Source organism: Microcaecilia unicolor, chromosome 11 (assembly GCF_901765095.1).
Source record: "Microcaecilia unicolor chromosome 11, aMicUni1.1, whole genome shotgun sequence".
Lineage (NCBI taxonomy): Eukaryota > Metazoa > Chordata > Amphibia > Gymnophiona > Siphonopidae > Microcaecilia > Microcaecilia unicolor.
This window is the reverse complement of record NC_044041.1, coordinates 136,722,141-136,740,673: the sequence shown is the minus strand read 5'-3', so window position 1 is coordinate 136,740,673 and position 18,533 is coordinate 136,722,141. Positions and strand designations below refer to the sequence as shown.

The 18,533-nt window shown below is 49.9% G+C and overlaps 1 protein-coding gene across 1 annotated transcript in view; it reads right to left on the bottom strand.

The window, feature by feature from the left end:
* Positions 1-18,533, bottom strand: part of ACTN3 (actinin alpha 3) — a 368,054-nt gene that overhangs the window by 113,991 nt on the left and 235,530 nt on the right. The window contains exons 17-18 of the mRNA XM_030217755.1: positions 5,097-5,276; positions 4,870-5,016 (exon numbers count right to left, since the gene is read on the bottom strand). Of these exons, the coding sequence (XP_030073615.1) occupies positions 4,870-5,016; positions 5,097-5,276 (327 nt within the window). The remainder of the gene's footprint in view (positions 1-4,869; positions 5,017-5,096; positions 5,277-18,533) is intronic.

Below are 18,533 nucleotides of genomic sequence, written 5' to 3'. Positions count from 1 at the left end.
AAAGTTCTCCATATTACATGAATCACAATCGGGTTTTCGACCTGCACACAGCACAGAAACAGTACTGCTCACCCTGATATCCAGGTTCAAACAGGAAATTTCAATTGGCAACAAAATACTTATTCTGCAGTTCGACCTATCCAGTGCATTTGACATGGTAGACCACAATATTCTCTCAAATTACTGGACAAACTAGAGATCGGCAGAAACATCATTAAGTGGATAAAAAGTTTTATCACCACCAGATCATATCAGGTCAAATCAACCTCATCAATATCGCCTACATGGTCATCAAAATGCGGAGTCCCCCAAGGCTCACCTCTATCCCCAATCCTCTTCAACCTTATGATGATTCCTCTGGCCAAATCCCTATCCAAATCTGGCCTTAACCCCTTCATCTACGCTGATGACGTCACAATATTCATCCCTTTCCAATCCAACCTTACAGAAATCTCAGAGAAAATAATCTCTGCCACGAACATCCTAACATCCTGGGCCAACGCTTTCAAGATGAAAATGAACAAAGAAAAAACTCAGTGCTTAATCCTTTCATCACAACACGCTACTCTGCTCCCAACCACCCTGATCACCCCCGACAATCTAAAAATCCTAGGAATAACATTAGACAACCACCTAACTTTGGAAACTCATGTAAAAGCCACGACGAAGAAGATGTTCAACATGATGTGGGTACTGAAAAGAGTAAAACCATTCCTCCCACAGAAAACTTTCCGCAATCTAGTACAATCTACAGTACTCACCCATGCCGACTACTGCAACAGCATCTTATCGATTGCAAAGCCTAAATCATGAAAAAACTCCAAACCGCCCAAAATACAGCAGCCAGATTCATTTTTGGCAAATCACGATTTGAAAGTGCAACACCACTTCGTGAAAAACTTCACTGGCTCCCTATCAAGGAACGCATAAACTTCAAAGCCCACACAATGGTCCACAAGATCCTCCATGGCGAATCTGGAACGCAATACCTCGACACATCCGAACAACCAATGAACACCTACCCTTCCGAACGCTGCTGAAAACTTACCTCTTCAAACAAGCCTACCCAAACAACCCAACTTAATTCTCGAACCTAATCCACACCACTAGCACTACCCATACCCCAATCCTCTCCCCCACGTCTCTTCCTATTGTCCTACTCTATATAATTGGGTTATCTCTGTGATACTTTGCACCATTCTTTGTGTTATCTCTGTGATACTTTGTACCATACCTTGTAAGCCGCGCTGAACCTGCTATCGAGCGGGAAAGAGCGAGGTATAAATACTATAAATAAATAAATAAAATGAGGCAGTTATGTTTAGAAAGGTCTTTCTTTGATCAGTGTGCTTATGCTCTGTTAGTTCGAACGCTTACACTACTTCATTTAGACTATTGCAATGTCCTGTTTTTTTGGCTTGCTTTCTAAAAATGCAGTTGATATAGAACACAGCAGCAGCATTTGTCACAGTCGTCATCGCTGACGTCCGTGCCTTGTCTGTGTGCTACCTTCTAAAATTACCTGCAGTTCCAGTCAGTGACCTGTGGGGTCTCTGTAGAGTGGTGGAGCCAAGCTGGTGATGTCATCAGCACTGAGCACTTCTTAAACTGGTCTCTGAGAGTGCTCAGGGTTTTGGCAATTACCCTGAATTGCTAGTTTCAGCTCTGTTTCGTTGTGAGGCCGTGGCCTGAAGCTTTGCTACAGCGTTTCCTTATGCTGTGTTCCTGTGGAAATCTGTTTTTTCAACCCAGGGAGTCCTGAGGTGTAAAAGCTTGGCCTACAGCTTTTCCTTATGCTGTGTTCCTGTGAAGCCTGCTTTCAAGCTTGGAAGTCCTGAGGAGTAAAGCTTGGCCAACAGCCAGGGGTGTAGCTACGGGTGGGCCTGGCCCACCCAATTTCAGCCCAGGCCCGCCCACCCAGCGCACACACAACTGCAGCAGCAGCATAGCAGCCTAGCAGCCTAGCGTGACAGCAGAGAGACAGCACCCGACCTGCGGCGCTCTGGCAGCTGATCTCAGGCTCCATCCGATTTCCTCAGGCCCACCCACCACCCAAGCGCACACACACACCGTATGCAGCAGCTGAGCCTGGCCACCCTAGCATACATCCCGGGCACCCGCGCTCAGGGCAGGCTCAGAAGACATCATCAGCCCACGCCCACCTACCTTCGGGCTTAGAGAGAGGCAGCGCGTCGGTGGCGTCGTTGTTGTTGGTCGCACTGCATTCGCATGATCGCAGTAGCGGTATGACCCATCCCGGACGTGGCTGTGTGCGACGGTGTGCCTCAGCCTCGCTTTCGCTCGGCTCCGCTCGCTCGACGTGACGTGGCATCTGAGGGAGGGCAGGGTAAGGCTAAAGCTGCACATGGCCACATGCACGTACGAAGGGTTCAGCCTGGCCCTGCCCTCCCTAGCCTGGAAACGTGGAAATTGAATTTGGGAAAGAAAAGAAACAGAAGAAAGGTCTGGTCGAAGTCGAGTTCCTGTCTCCCGGCCCCAGGTAACTTACTGCCAAGCAGCAGCTGCCAGCCCAGCCCAGCCCAGCAGTAGGTAATAAAATGCTTTTTGGGTTTTTTTGCATCTTATTTTTAACATTATCATGGTAATTTGTTTTTAAAATTAAGCTAGCTGGGGCCTGGTGGGCACTATTAAAATTTATTGTTGTGGAATTTCTGGGTGGGGTAAGCACTTCACTGCCTAGGGCAAAAAATGTATATATTTAATGATTAAAATATACCTTTTTTTTTTGCCCTGCAGTGAAGAGCCCATCCCCACCCAGAAGCCCACCTATATATATATATATATATATATATATATATATATATATATATATATATATATATATATAGTGCCCGCCCATATTAGCTCTGGGCCCAGCCAAAATGTCAGGCCACTGCCAACAGCTTTCACCTTGTGCTGTGTTCCAGTGGAAGTCTGCCTCCAAGCCGGGGAGTACTGAGGAGTATAGCTCTGCCTTCGGCTTTCAACTTTGCTTGGGTCCAGGGAAGCCTGCTGCCAGGGCTGTGAGTCCAGAGCCTCCCGTGCCTCAGTTGAGATTCCAGTCACCCACTGTGAGTCCTTACTCGCTGTATGCAGCTAGTGGCTTTGTGCTGTGTTTGGGACTGTGTGAGCTGGATGATGGGGAATGCTGCAGGTGCAGAGGCTGAGGCCACATCTCGAGGTATCTCTGGACGCGGGAGCGGTGCTTGGAGCACAGATGGGTCTGCATGGGCTGATCCTGGCCCTTGGGTGCTGTGCAGGGCCGTTGAGTCTTCTACTTTGGGAGCATCAGCTCAGGTTTGGCTTCTTTACCTTGCTTGCCTTGAGAGCATCGGCTCAGGTTTGGCTTCTTCACCTTGCTTGCACAATAAAGGCTACATGTGAAGGGCAAAAGTATTTGTAAATGGGCCTTAGCTTCCTTTACCAGATATGTACTTCTTCCAGCAGAGACATATGAACAGAAGTGAGAGTAAGTGGAACTGATCCCTCCACTATGGTACTCCCCTCCAGAAGTGACTGCAGTAATATAGCCTAGGAAGTGTGTCTATGAGGAGATTATAGTGAGAATATTTTGGGGAGTTGACTTGGAATAACAAAGGGAGAATTCTATCTCTTGTCTCTCTACACTTCTGGGTTGGGGAGGGCAGGTGGAATACCCTATCCTCTCTGCATAAAAAGGAGCAGAGAAGGAGAAGTTTGGTCTCTTGTTCCAGAGTTGAAGAGACAATACATGCCTCCTTTATGTATGGATGCAGAAGAGCTCCTGTGGTGGTATCCAGTAATTTAGTGTTCTTGAGGGTGCCATCTGTATGGCTTCTGGAGAGGAGCTAGGAGAAAACTGCTCAACTTACTCAAGGAGTCCTTAGCAATCCAAAGGTAGAGAGAAATTCAAGCATTTGGAATATCAGATATCAACTGAGCTCTTGGGAATTAAGGGTGCACAGTAAAGGTCCACAGGCAACTCAATGTTTAAATGAAGGAAAGGAGGGTGTCACAGAAATGTTTAGAAGAAAGGATCTAAACCTTTGTCTGCTATGTTACACTTGATTATTATTTACTTTGAAAAGATGTATTCAGTAAGCATTTTCATTTCAGAATACCCCAATCTTGTTTGCAATGTCTCCTTGATCTAGAAATGGTATATCTTGGGCCTGAAGTGGAGACTCCCTTTCCCCCATCAGAAAATCTATGCCAGGTCTTGCAGATAGGTCAAGGCTGCGACCTATAACTATGTAAGTCCCTAGTCAAAGATGAAGACCCAAAGGACGGCTACATATTTTCCTATCTAAATATTCTTTTACTTTTCTTAACTAGTCTACTCCAGTCCTCATCTCTGCTGTCCCAAGTTCCCCATATTAATCCCATCATCCCAGGTGTCCTATATTATCCCTACTATCCCATGTGCTCCACATTGGTTTTTACCCCCCAGGGACCCCATTTCATTCCTGCTGTGTCAGGTATCAGCCACAGTTCCAGGCTGTCTTAGGTAGTCCACACCTCTCCTGTTGTCTCACTACACCAGAGCTGTCCCAAGAAACCCGCACCATTCCTGCTTTTCCCTTGAACCACCAGAAAACTATTTATAACCTCTAGGATTTTTTTTTTTAGGGTTTCAAGTGCCATTAAAATTGAAACTTACCCATTTGCAAAACATCTAAATTGTAATCTTCATGCTGAACAACATTTAAGAACTCATCTTGACAGCCGTCTCAAAAACAATTCTACTCCCTATCTTCCCACATTTTGGACTGAACCAAGCTATCTCTCCTTTGTATGAGAAGCTGGTACACCTATAGTTATGTGAGATAGACCACTGCACCAATGAAACCAGGTAAGGAAGGGAAACTGTTCGGAACATGAGTATCTCACCCTATCAAAGTGGTTGAAGGAGGCGCGGAACTCATTCATTTGCTCCTGGCTGATGCCTTTGGCGTCACGTGTCAGGATCTGATTCTCCACCTCATTGATGGTTCTGGCAATTGTTGTCAGAAGCTGTTCCCAACCCACACGGATGTGCTGTGGGAAGAAACAGAATATGTGAATGTAGGAGGCACTCAGTGAAATCATATGGTTGTATGTGAGGGGCAGTGACTCACCTCCATAGTGTAATTGGTGTGTTTGTTGTCAAAGATGAGGGCCTCCTGGATAAGTTGGTGGTCTCCCTCCAATTTGTCAATGTTGGACTTATAGTTGATGATGTTCTGTTCATGCTGTTTTAGATGATTCATCTGGTCCTCCAGGGACCCACTGATATCCACAGATATGTGGCCAATTTCCTACAGAGGAGAGAGAGAGAGAGAGAGAGAGAGAGAGAGAGAGAAAAGCTGTATGTATATGTTTGTGTGTTTTTGTACAATAAATAAATAAATATAATTTAAAAAAAAAAATATATATATATGTATGTATAAAATATAGAGGAAAAATGAAACCAATGCTGAAATTGGCCACTACTGGTCTGAATTGACCCTAGGCCTGGCTAGGCCCCATTCCCTTCTCTGCTACCCTGCAGCCCCGAGCAGGAGGAACCATAGGTTCATCCTTCATCCGTTCCTCAATCCCTGAATATATATATATATATATATATATATATATATATATATATATATATATATATATATGTACAGTGCAATCCGCTTAAGTGCAAGGGTCTGGGACCAAAGAAATGCACGCAGTTAACCAGAGCGTGCACTTAACCGTTGTGACCCAAAGAAGCTTGACATCTGATAAACATATGTACAGTACTGTTTATTATTATACGTACAGTATACAGTCTCCGTTAACTGACGTTAGGCTTACTTGAAGTAATCAGTTATAGTCCTCTGTACACTCTTGGGTCTGTGAGTTCCATAGACTACGTCTGCCAGACGGTAAAAACTGTCATACCACTGACATCCAGTGGCCTCCAGATAGGCCCGCACGGTGTTGAGACTCTCCAGCACTCTTGCAAAAGTGACAGGAGGAGGTTGTTGAATTTCATCAGCATGTGCCTCGCTGCTCATTTCTTCATCTGTTCCATCATCAGCTGTTGTTGCCTGCGTGTAGGCACATATCTCAACATCAGTGCTGTCTTCAGCTGTTTGTAGATCGTAATCAACAGCTACGTAGCGATGGAACTCCTCTTCAGTAAAACCGGCTGGGATGTCAATAACCTCTTCATCTGACGCATTTGCAACAGCTGCACCTATTTCGTCCCTCTCCACAACCTTAACAAAGCTTGCCCGCTTGTAGCAGTTCACAATGGTTGCCTATGTAACATGATTCCAGGCTTCTTTCTGCATATGTAGGAAATTCAACAGTGATAGATTACGAGCTAGTTCAACAGCACGTTTATCCTTCCCAGTCTGGTCATCCATAACACTCATCAGACGACGTAGCACAAGAGCCTGATAATGTTGTTTGAAATTGGCTATTATGCCCTGATCCATAGGTTGGATCAGAGAGGTAGTGTTTGGTGGCAGGAAGACCACCTTGACATTAGACAGCCTGACATCATCCCTGTGTGCAGCACAGTTATCACAAAGCAGCAAAATCTGACGCTTTTGTGCCCTCATTCTAGTGTCTAACTTCTATAGCCACTGCTTCCAAATTTCCCCAGTCATCCATGAATTTGTGTTAGCCTCGTATGACACAGGAAGTCGCTTAACTTTCTTGAAGCAACGGGGCTGTTTGCTCTTTCCAATGACGAGGGGTTCCAACTTCTCACTCCCATCCATATTGCAGCAAAGGAGGATTGTCAGTCGGTCCTTCGATGTTTTACTTCCAGTAGTTTTGGCATGTTTGAATGCAAGTGTTCCATCAGGAATCGCTCACCAGTAGAGACCATTTTTGTCAGCATTGAAAATGTCACGAGGTGCAAATTCATTCAAGATGGTAGGAAGAACTGAAACAACCCAATTTTCAGCACCAAAGTCATCAGCGTTTTGTTTCTCGCCATGCTGTTTCTTGAATTTTATGCTGCTCCTCTCCTTCCATCTTTCCAACCATCCAACAGTGGCTTTGAATTCAGTCAGTCCAAGACTTTCTGCTGCCTGGTTAGCTTTCTCCATAAGCAGTGGACCACTGACAGGAAACTGTCTACTCCTGACTCGAGAAAACCACCGAAGAGCATCTTCTACCTCCTCAGCTTTTCTCCTCCCGTTTTCGTTTCCGTTGTGGATTTGTATTGTTTTGCCAATCTTCCAGAAGCTGGTCTTTCTGCTTCAAGACACGTGAAATTTGACTGGGATTGACACCATATTCTTTAGCAATAGATGCTTGACTTTGTTTTCTAATTTTTTAAGAACTTCTATTCGTTCAGCCAGTGTTAAAGTCTTACAGTTCCGCCGTGACGACGACCCCGGTGTACGCCCTAACAACATTCTTTCACTTATTCTGCCTGTGGCAGTTAAAGAGGCAGTAAATTTGAAATCTCGTTGGTTGTCACGCGCCAATCGGCTTCCATATTACATGAGCGAGCTTATGCGGAGTCTTTCCTGCAGAGCAGCGGTCTTGAACCATACATATAAGCGAATCTTGCACTTATCAGTGGTGCGCTAAAACGTAGTTTGTCCCCATAGAAATTGATGGTGCCAAAAACGGGACTGAAGTACGGCATGCAGGTCAACAGAGCATGCTCTTATCCAACGTGCACTTAAATGGAGTGCACTGTGTATATATATTGTAAAGAGGAGGTGGAACGGTCTAGGGGACAAGAAGAGAAAAGGAGAGAAAGAGACTACAAATCCCAACATGCATTAAAGGAACCCAGTGGGAGGAGAGGGTACGTGCATTCCCGAGAGTCACCAGAGGAGGGCTGCAGGGAAAGGAGTAAGGCCGAGTCTCCAACCTGGTGGAGGAGGTGGTGGGACAAGTGGGCGGAGAAAGAAAAGATACAAAAGATCCTTAATGAAGAAAAGGGGAGGCAGCTGAGGGAAGGGCGGGGTGAGGAGAATATGGACTGGGCTCCTGAAAAGGGGGAGGAGGAGGCGGACCCATGCCCTATGGAACTGACTGAACCGGAGAACGCCCAGGAAGAGCCGATGGACTTTTCAGCACTGGCTCAGCGAAAGCCCAGGAGATAACGGATGCCAAAGTGGGTCCAAGCGGGAGGAGGTCAGGTGAGAGTGTGACTGACCAAGAGGGTGGAGGCCCTTGGCTTTGTTCCCGCGCAGAGCCAGAGCGAGAGAGAGAGAGGTACGGCGTGAAGGACTTGTTACGTGTTTGAAAAGCTAAAGAAGGACTGGGCTGTGGCTCATGGGTTTTTGTTTCACAAGAGCCACTTACCTGTGAAGAGAGAACAGGCCAGAAGTTTAATGTGGGGTGTTTTTTTTTTTACTACAACTATCCAGGAGAGGGAGAGGGGAAGCAGCCGAGAAACACGGGACTGTATTATTGATTTGTTTTTTTGGCAAAGTTTTCCTCTTCTAAGAGGTAGAGGGGAAGTAGCTGCTGAAGCCAGGGCTGTGTATCGCCCGGCTTGAAGAGAGTAAAAGTGTTGCGGACTGGGACTTGAATAAAAAGCCAGACCAAACGAGAGACTCTCTTTCTGTCCCCTGAACAGTTTTCTTTGTGTTTTTTTTTTAAATTGAACTGTACCTGAATTTGTTTGTGATTTTTGGAGCTGTGACGGAGGAGTTAAGGAGGAGCGAGCTTACAATATATAGGGAGAAAGAGAGAGAAATTTGTGCTGTTTTTAATTTGCAGCTTTCCTCTGTTATTGGCTATTTAAATCTGCTGCTTTGAAACAAACATAGGACGGAAAGTTCAAAGGGGTTTTTAGCATTTAGCAGCAGCACTAAAAGGGTAATTTTATAACAGGACACCTATGTGTACAGGCTTCCTTTAAGCTTATTTTATAAATACATATAAGTGCCCATGTATCTTTACAAAATGCTAGGGTCAAAAATGGCAGAAAGTGTGTCTAGACTGAAGCTGTGAACATTTATGCCTGCTTGGGAGCAGGCATAAAATTTTGCACACAAAATATGTGCATAGTTGGTCAGTGACTCATCTGTTTGGGGAGGCTAAAGTGGGGTGGGGCTACAAGGGGACTAGGGTGGGACTAGGGCAGGGTTAGGATGGGATTGGGGCAGGGCCAGTTAAAAATTCTTAGGATGGGGGGGGGGGGGCACCTATATCAGCAGGAAAGGGACAATGGGAGCACTTTTGAACACAGCAGAAAAGGATACCTTCACCATGTCTCTGGTGCAGATGTACTACTACTACTACTACTACTACTTAGCATTTCTAAAGCGCTACTAGGGTTATGCAGTGCTGTACAATTTAACATAGAAGGACAGTCCCTGCTCAAAGAGCTTACAATCTAAAGGACACGTGAACAGTCAGTCTGAAAGTTGGGACTGCAGACTGGAACAGTCAAATTGGGGCAGTCTGGATTTCCTGAAAGGTAAGAGTTAGGTGCCGAACGCAGCATTGAAGAGGTGGGCTTTAAGCAAAGACTTGAAGATGGGCAGGGAGGGGGCTTGGCGTACGGGCTCGGGAAGGTTGTTCCAAGCATAGGGTGAGGCGAAGCAGAATGAGCGGAGCCTGGAGTTGGCGGTGGTGGAGAACGGTAATGAGAGGAGGGATTTGTCCTGTGAACGGAGGTTTCGGGCGGGAACGTAAGGGGAGATGAGGTTAGAGAGGTAGTGAGGGGCAGCAGACTGAGTGCATTTGTAGATAAGAAGGAGAAGCTTGAACTGAATGCGGTATCTGATTGGAAGCCAGTGAAGTGACCTGAGGAGAGGGGTGATATGAGTATATCGGTTCTGGCGGAATATAAGACGTGCAGCAGAGTTCTGAACAGATTGAAGGGGGGATAGGTGTCTAAGTGGGAGGCCGGTGAGGAGTAAGTTGCAGTAGTCAAGGCGAGAGGTAATGAGAGCGTGGACGAGAGTTCGGGTGGTGTGTTCAGAGAGGAAAGGGCGAATTTTGCTGATGTTAAAGAGGAAGAAGCGACAGGTCTTGGCTATCTGCTGGATATGCGCAGAGAAAGAGAGGGAGGAGTTAAAGATGACTCCGAGGTTGTGGGCAGATGAGACGGGGAGGATGAGGGTGTTATCAACTGAGATAGAAAGTGGAGGAAGAGGAGAAGTGGGTTTTGGTGGAAAGACAATGAGCTCGGTCTTGGACATGTTCAGTTTCAGGTGGCGGTTGGACATCCAGGCAGCAATGTCGGATAAGCAGGCTGATACCTTTGCCTGGGTCTCCGCGGTGATGTCTGGTGTGGAGAAATACAGCTGGGTGTCATCAGCATAGAGATGATACTGGAAACCATGAGATGAGATCAGGGAGCCCATGGAAGAGGTGTAGATTGAGAAGAGAAGGGGTCCAAGGACAGATCCCTGGGGAACACCAACATATAGCGGGATGGGGGTGTAGGAGGATCCATGAGAATGAACTCTGAAGGTGCGGTGGGAGAGATAGGAGGAGAACCAGGAAAGGACAGAGCCCTGGAACCCAAATGAGGACAGTGTGGCAAGAAGTAAATCATGATTGACAGTGTCAAAAGCGGCGGATAGATCAAGGAGGATGAAGATGGAGTAGTGGCCTCTGGATTTGGCAAGGAACAGGTCATTACAGACTTTAGAGAGTGCTGTTTCTGTTGAGTGTAGAGGGCGAAAACCGGATTGAAGTGGATCGAGGATGGCATGAGAGGAAAGAAAATCAAGGCAGCGGCTGTGAACGGCGCGCTCAAGTATTTTGGAGAGGAAGGGTAGGAGGGAGATGGGGCGGTAGTTGGAGGGACAGGTAGGGTCAAGTGATGGTTTTTTGAGGAGAGGTGTGACTACGGCGTGCTTGAAGGTGTCAAGGACAGTTGCAGTGGAGAGAGAGAGGTTGAGGATATGACAGATGGAGGGGGTGACACTATGAGAGATGATGTTAAGTAGGTTGGTGGGGATGGGATCAGAAGAGCAGGTGGTGCATTTCGAGGAGGAAAGAAGGCGAGCGGTTTCCTGCTCGGTGATGTCGGGAAAGGAAGAGAAGGAGGCCTGGGTTGATTGGTAGTGAACTCAAGGCTGATCTTTTGCACCTTGTCGCGGAAGTAATCAGCCAGTGATTGAGGAGAGAGTGAGGGGTGGGTGGGAGCGGAGGGCACTTTAAGGAGGGAGATAAGGGTGGCGAAGAGACGACGGGGGTTGGAGCTGAGAGAATTGGTCAATTGGGTGTAATAATCCTGTTTGGCAAGGAATAGGGAGGAGTGGAAGGAGGATAGCATGAATTTGTAGTGAAGGAAATCTGAATGGGTGCGGGATTTCCTCCAGAGGCTTTCAGCAGGTCGGGCGCAAGAGTGAAGGTAACGGATGCAAGTGGTCAGCCATGGCTGGGGAATAGTACGCTTAGTGGGATGGGAGGTGGATGGTGCGAGGGTGTCCAAGGAATAGGGAGGAGTGGAAGGAGGATATCATGAATTTGTAGTGAAGGAAATCTGAATGGGTGCGGGATTTCCTCCAGAGGCGTTCAGCAGGTCGGGCGCAAGAGCGAAGGTAACGGATGCAAGGGGTCAGCCATGGCTGGGGAATAGTACGCTTAGTGGGATGGGAGGTGGATGGTGCGAGGGTGTCCAGAGCAGAGGAGAGAGTGGCATTGTAAGCGGAGACAGCCTTGTCGACAGACTCGGAGGACATGATGGAGGGGAGGAGATTAGAAATACTAGAGGATAGGGTGGGAGGGTCAATAGCCTGGAGATTCCTGGAGGTAGTGGTGAAAGTTGGATGGGGCTGGGGGGGTGAAGAAGTGTGAAGGTGATCAGGTGATGATCGGAGAGAGGAAGAGCTGAAGCGTGGAAATTGGAGGGAGAGCCGGAAGAGGAGAGGATGAGGTCAAGACAATGGCCGTCTCGGTGAGTAGGGGGGGTGGAACATAGCTGGAGGTTGAAGCCTCCTTCAACCTCCAGCTATGCTCCACCCCCCCTACTCACCGAGTTAGAGTGAGGAACTGAGAAGCGTGAGGGTCGGATTGGTCATCAACGTGTATGTTAAAGTCTCCGAGAATGAGGGACGGAGATGAGGGTTCGAGAAAAACGGAAAGCCAGGCATCAAAGTCGGTGAGGAAGGAAGAGAGGGATTTATTAGGGGGGGCGGTAAATGACTGCCACTCTGAGTGGCAATGGGTAGAATAGCCGGATGGAGTGTGCTTCAAAGAATGAGAAGCAGTGAGACTGCTTTAGGAGGAGGGGTTGGAAACTACAGGAGGGCCTCCACCACAGCCAGCTGGGCGGGGAGTGTGGGAGAAGAGATAACCTCCATGGCAAAGGGCCGCGACTGAGGCAGAGTCATCAGGGGAGAGCCAGGTTTCAGTTAGGGCGAGCAGTTGAAGGGAACGAGAGATGAAGAGATCTTGGGTGAAGGGCAGTTTGTTGCAGACCGAGTGGGCATTCCACAGGGCACATGAGAAGGGGAGGGAAGAGGGGGGAAGGAGGGGAATAGAGATGAGATTGGAGACATCACGGAATCGTTTGCATGGATTGGAGGAGGACAGGTGAGGGGGGCCTGGATTAGGATTAATGTCTCCCACGGATAGCAAGAGGAGGAGCAAGAGAGTGCGGAGGAGGGTGGGGGAGGTCGGGCGACGAAGGCGACGAAGACGGGATGCACTTAGGAGGAATGGTGATGGGTTAATAGCAGGAAGGAAGTGTTGAAGGTTAAGAGCTAGGAAGGAGGAGGGGGACAAGAAAGATGGTGAGGTGGTGAGGGATGGGGATGAATAGGGTATTGCTGTAGCGAGCAGGACGGGAGGGGACATGGGTGGGCAATGATTTCCAGCGGTAGACAGCGGTAGGGGGAGGGGAAAAAGATTAGGAAGGGACAGGGCAAGGAAGAGAATGTGGACAGGGGCCATAAGTAGTGATTGAGGTGTAACAGGTGTATGTGTAGTGAGTGGGGTGTGAAGCAGATAGATAGAGCAGAAAAGCTGGATTGGAGGCTTGGAATTGGTGGAATTGATGGACTGGAGAGCAGGTAAGTCAATGGCTGACAAGCTAGCAGGCGGGCTGGAACAAGCTGGTGCAGATGGACAGGAACGAGCAGGGAAAATTGATGGACTGGAGAGCAGGTAAGTCAATGGCTGACAAGTTAGTAGGCAAGTAAGTCAATGGCTGACAAGCTAGCAGGCGGGCTGGAACAAGCTGGTGCAGATGGACAGGAACGAGGAGGGAGAGGCTGGATCCGATGGACTGCGGCAAGCTGGAGTAGATAGCTGATCAGGCGGGCTGGAGCAAGCTGGTGCAGATGGACTGGAACGAGCAGGGAGAAGCTGGGAGAGGCTGGTTCCGACGGACTGCGGCAAGCTGGAGCAGGTAGCTGATCAGGCGGGCTGGAACAAGCTGGTGCAGATGGACTGGAACGAGCAGGGAGGAGCTGGGAGAAGCTGGATCCGATGGACTGCGGCAAGCTGGAACAGGTAGCTGATTAGGCGGGCTGGAACAAGCTGGTGCAGATGGACTGGAACGAGCAGGGAGAAGCTGGGAGAGGCTGGATTCGATGTACTGCGGCAAGCTGGAGCAGGTAGCTGGAACAGGCAGGGAGAGGCTGAACGAGCTGGATCAGGCGGGCTGGAACAAGCTGGAGCAGATGACTGGAACAGGCAGGGATAAGCTGGATCCGACGGACTGGGACAAGCTGGAGCAGGTAGCTGGAACAAGCAGGGAGAGGCTGGATCAGGTGGACTGGAACACGCTGGATCAGGCGGGCTGGCACAGCTGAAGCAGAAGGACTGGAGCAAACAGGGAGAAGCTGAGCAGGCAGGTTGGAATAAGCTGGATCAGGCGGGCTGGAAGAAGCTGGAGCAGATGGCTGGCACAAACAGGGAGGAGCTGGATCAGGCGGACAGGAACAAGCTGGTGCAGATGGACTGGGACGAGCTGGATGAGCTGGATCAGGCGGGCTGGAATAAGCTGGAGTAGATGGCTGGAACAAGCAAGGAGAAGCTGGATCCGACGGACTGCGGCAAGCTGGAGCAGGTTGCTGGAACAAGCAGGGAGAGGCTGGAGCAGGTAGCTGGAGTATGCAGGGAGAGGCTGGACGAGCTGAATCAGGCGGACTGGAGCAAGCTGGGCATGGAGCAGATGTACTATACTATGCTGTGCTTATAGTACACCAAATCCCTGCAGTGGCAGGTTCAAGGCGGATAACAACCAGTAAAATTACAAAACTACCAATAAAAAGTAACATATAACCTAGAAGAAAAATCGTTTCATATTTCAGCAATCTTATAATAGTTCCTAAACAAATAAGACTTCAATCATTTTTTAAAATAAACATATAACTCAGGTACCAGCTGCCTCCCCTAGTACTACTACTACTACTACTTAACATTTCTAGAGCGCTACTAGGGTTACGCAGCGCTGTACAAAATAAACAAAGAAGGACGGTCCCTGCTCAAAGGAGCTTACAATCTAAAGAACGAAATGTCAAGTTGGGCAGTCTAGATTTCCTGGGTAGAGGTGTAGAGGTTAGGTGCCGAAGGCGACGTTGAAGAGGTGGGCTTTAAGCAGAGATTTGAAGATGGGCAGGGAGGGGGCCTGGCGTATGGCCTCGGGGAGTTTGTTCCACACGTTGGGTGAGGCGAGACAGAAAGGGCGGAGCCTGGAGTTGGCGGTGGTGGAGAAGGGTACTGAAAGGAGGGATTTGTCTTGAGAGCGGAGGTTACGGGTAGGAACGTAAGGGGAGATGAGGGTTGAGAGGTAAGGAGGGGCTGCAGATCGAGTACATTTGTAGGTTAGTAGCAGAAGCTTGAATTGAATGCGGTACCTGATCGGAAGCCAATGAAGTGATTTGAGGAGAGGGGTGATATGAGTGTATCGGTTCAGGCGGAAGATAAGACGTGCAGCAGAGTTCTGAACGGATTGAAGGGGGGATAGGTGGCTAAGTGGGAGACCAGTGAGGAGTAGGTTGCAGTAGTCAAGGCGAGAGGTAACGAGAGCGTGGATGAGAGTTCGGGTGGTGTGCTCAGAGAGGAAAGGGCGGATTTTGCTAATGTTATAGAGGAAGAAGCGACAGGTCTTGGCTATCTGTTGGATATGCGCAGAGAAGGAGAGGGAGGAGTTGAAGATGACACCGAGGTTGCCATGTTCTTGGCCATGTTCAGTTTCAGGTGGCGGTTGGACATCCATGCAGCAATGTCGGATAAGCAGGCCGAAACTTTGGCCTGGGTTTCCGCAGTGATGTCAGGTGTGGAGAGATAAAGCTGGGTGTCGTCAGCATAGAGATGATACTGGAAGCCATGAGACGAGATCAGGGAGCCCAGGGAAGAGGTGTAGATAGAGAAAAGAAGGGGTCCAAGGACAGAACCCTGAGGGACTCCAACAGAGAGCGGGATAGGTGTGGAGGAAGAACCATGAGAGTGTACTCTGAAGGTACGATGGGAGAGATAAGAGGAGAACCAGGAGAGGACAGAGCCCTGGAACCCAAAAGAGGACAGTGTGTCCAGAAGTAAGTTGTGATTGACAGTGTCAAAAGCGGCGGATAGGTGGAGGAGAATGAGGATGGAGTAATGACCTTTGGATTTGGCGAGGAACAGGATAATGCCGTTTCTGTCGAGTGAAGTGGGCGAAAGCCAGATTGAAGCGGATCAAGGATGGTATGAGAGGCGAGAAAATCAATGCAACGGCTGTGAATGGCGCGTTCAAGTATTTTGGAGAGGAAGGGTAGGAGGGAGATGGGGCGGTAGTTGGAGGGACAAGTAGGGTCAAGTGAAGGTTTTTTGAGGAGAGGTGTGACAACAGCATGCTTGAAGGTGTCAGGGACAGTTGCGGTGGAGAGAGAGAGGTTGAGGATATGACAGATGGGAGGGGTGATAGTGGGAGAGATGGTGGTAAGTAAGTTGGTGGGGATGGTGTCTGAGGAACAGGTGGTGCATTTCGAGGAGGAGAGAAGATGGGCAGTTTCCTCTTCGGTGATATCAGGAAAAGAGGAGAAGGAGGCCTGGGTTGATTTGTTGAGGGAGTGGGAGATAGGATGAAGGGGAGGAGAAGGTTTAGTGGTGAATTCGAGGTTGATCTTCTGGACCTTGTCGCGGAAGTAGTCAGCCAGTGATTGAGGAGAGAGTGAAGGGGGGGTGGGAGCGGAGGGCACTTTGAGGAGGGAGTTGAGGGTGGCGAAGAGACGACGAAGGTTAGAGCTGAGGGAATTAGTCAAGTAAGTGTAGTAGTCCTGTTTGGCGAGGAATAGGGAGGACTGGAAGGAGGATAGCATGAATTTGTAGTGAATGAAGTCAGTATGGGTGCGAGATTTCCTCCATAGGCGTTCAGCCGATCGGGAGCAGGAGCGAAGGTAACGGGTGCAAGGGTTAAGCCAGGGCTGGGGATTAGTGCGCCTAGTGGGACGGGAAACAGACGGTGCAAGGGTGTCAAGGGCGGAGGAGAGAGTGGCATTGTAGTTGGAGACAGCCTTGTCGACGGACTCGGAGGACGTAATGGACGGGAGGAGGCCAGAGATACTAGCGGATAAGGTGGGGGGGTCAACTGCCTGGAGATTCCTGGAGGTAGTAGTTAGGGTTGGGCGGGACTGAGGGGGAGGGTGATGAAGTGTGAATGTGATCAGGTGATGGTCAGAAATGGGAAGAGCGGAGACGCAGAGATTAGAGGGCGTGCAGGTAGAAGAGAGGACGAGATCAAGACAGTGACCAGATTTGTGAGTAGGGGTGGTGGAGCTCAGTTGGAGGTTGAAGGAGGAGGTTAGGGTGAGGAATTGAGAAGTGTATGAGTCAGATGGGTTATCAGTGTGTATGTTGAAGTCACCAAGAATGAGGGATGGGGATGAGGGCTCGAGGAAAACGGAGAGCCAGGCATCGAAGTCAGTAAGGAAGGAAGGGAGGGACTTATCAGGGGGACGGTAGATGACTGCAACACGGAGTGGCAGCGGGTAGAATAGACGAATGGAATGGACTTCAAAGGATGAGAAGCAGTGAGACTGTGGTAGGAGGAGGGGTTGAAAACTGCAGGAGGGCGAAAGTAGTATGCCAACGCCGCGGCTAGCTGTGCGGGGCGAATGGGAGAAAAGGTAGCCTCCGTGGCAAAGGGCTGCGACTGAGGCAGAGTTGTCGGGGGTGAGCCAGGTTTCGGTTAGAGCGAGCAGATGGAGGGAATGGGAGATGAAGAGATCATGGGTGAAGGTAAGTTTGTTGCAGATTGAGTGGGCATTCCACAGGGCACACGAGAAGGGGAGGGAGGAAGGGGGGAGGAGGGGAATTGAGATGAGATTGGAGATATCGCGGGAATGTTTGCATAGATGAGACGAGGACGAGGACATGTGTGGTGGGCCTGGGTTGGGATTGATGTCTCCCGCGGATAGCAGGAGAAGGAGCAAGAGAGAGCGGAGAAGGGTGGGGGAGGTAGGGCGCCGAAGGTGCCGAAGGCGGGATGCGCTGAGGAGGAATGGGGAAGGGTTCATGGCCGGAAGGAGGTGTTGGAGGTTGAGAGCTAGGAAGGAGGAGGAGGACAGTAGGGATGGTGAGGTGGTGGGGGTTAGGGGTAGGTAGGGTATAGCAGTAGTGGGCAGGACGGGGGGGGGATGGGTAGTGAGTTTGTGTGGTAGACAGCGGAGGGAGGGGGAAGAGATTGGGGAGGGATAGGGCGAGAAATAGAATGTGAAAGGGGGCCATAGTAGTAAGAGAGGTAGGGAGTGGGTGAGCAGGCAAGTTGGACAAGCTGGTGGGGTGGAGCAAGCAGATGCAGATGGACTGGAAGCTGGATCAGGCGGGCTGGAGCAACCTGGTGCAGATGGACTGGATCGAGCAGGGGAAGCTGGATCAGGCTGACTGGAGCAAGCAGGTTTAGGCGGGCTGGAGCAGCAGGAGCAGATGGCTGGAGAGCTGGATCAGGCTGACTGGAGCAAGCTGGATTAGGCGGGCTGGGACGGCAGGAGCAGGTGGCTGGAACGGCAGGAGCGGGTGGCTGGAACAAGCAGGAAGAGCTGGATCAGGCTGACTGGAGCAAGCAGGTTAAGGCGGGCTGGAGCAGCAGGAGCAGATGGCTGGAGAGCTGGATCAGGCTGACTGGAGCAAGCTGGAATAGGCGGGCTGGGACGGCAGGAGCAGGTGGCTGGAACAAGCAGGAAGAGCTGGATCCGACGGAGGCTGGAGCAGATGGACTGAGACGAGCAGGAAGAGCTGGATCCGACGGAGGCTGGAGCAGATGGACTAGCCGGAAGAGCTGGATCCGACGGAGGCTGGAGCAGATGGGCTAGGACGAGCAGGGGGAGCTGGAACAGGCGGGCTGGAGCAAGCTGGATTAGGCGGGCTGGAACGAGCAGGGAGAAGCTGGATCAGGCGGACAGGAACAAACTGGATTAGGCGGGCTGGAACAGCAGGAACAGGTGGCTGGAATAAGCAGGAAGAGCTGGATCCGACGGGGGCTGGGGCAGATGGACGGGACGAGCAGGAAGAGCTGGATCCGACGGAGGCTGGAGCAGATGGACTGGGACGAGCAGGGGGAGCTGGATCAGGCGGGCTGGAGCAGGCTGAATTAGGCGGGCTGGAATGGCTGGAGAAGCTGGAACGAGCAGGTGGAAGCTGGATTAGGCGAGCTGGAACTGCTGGAGCAGGTGGCTGGGACA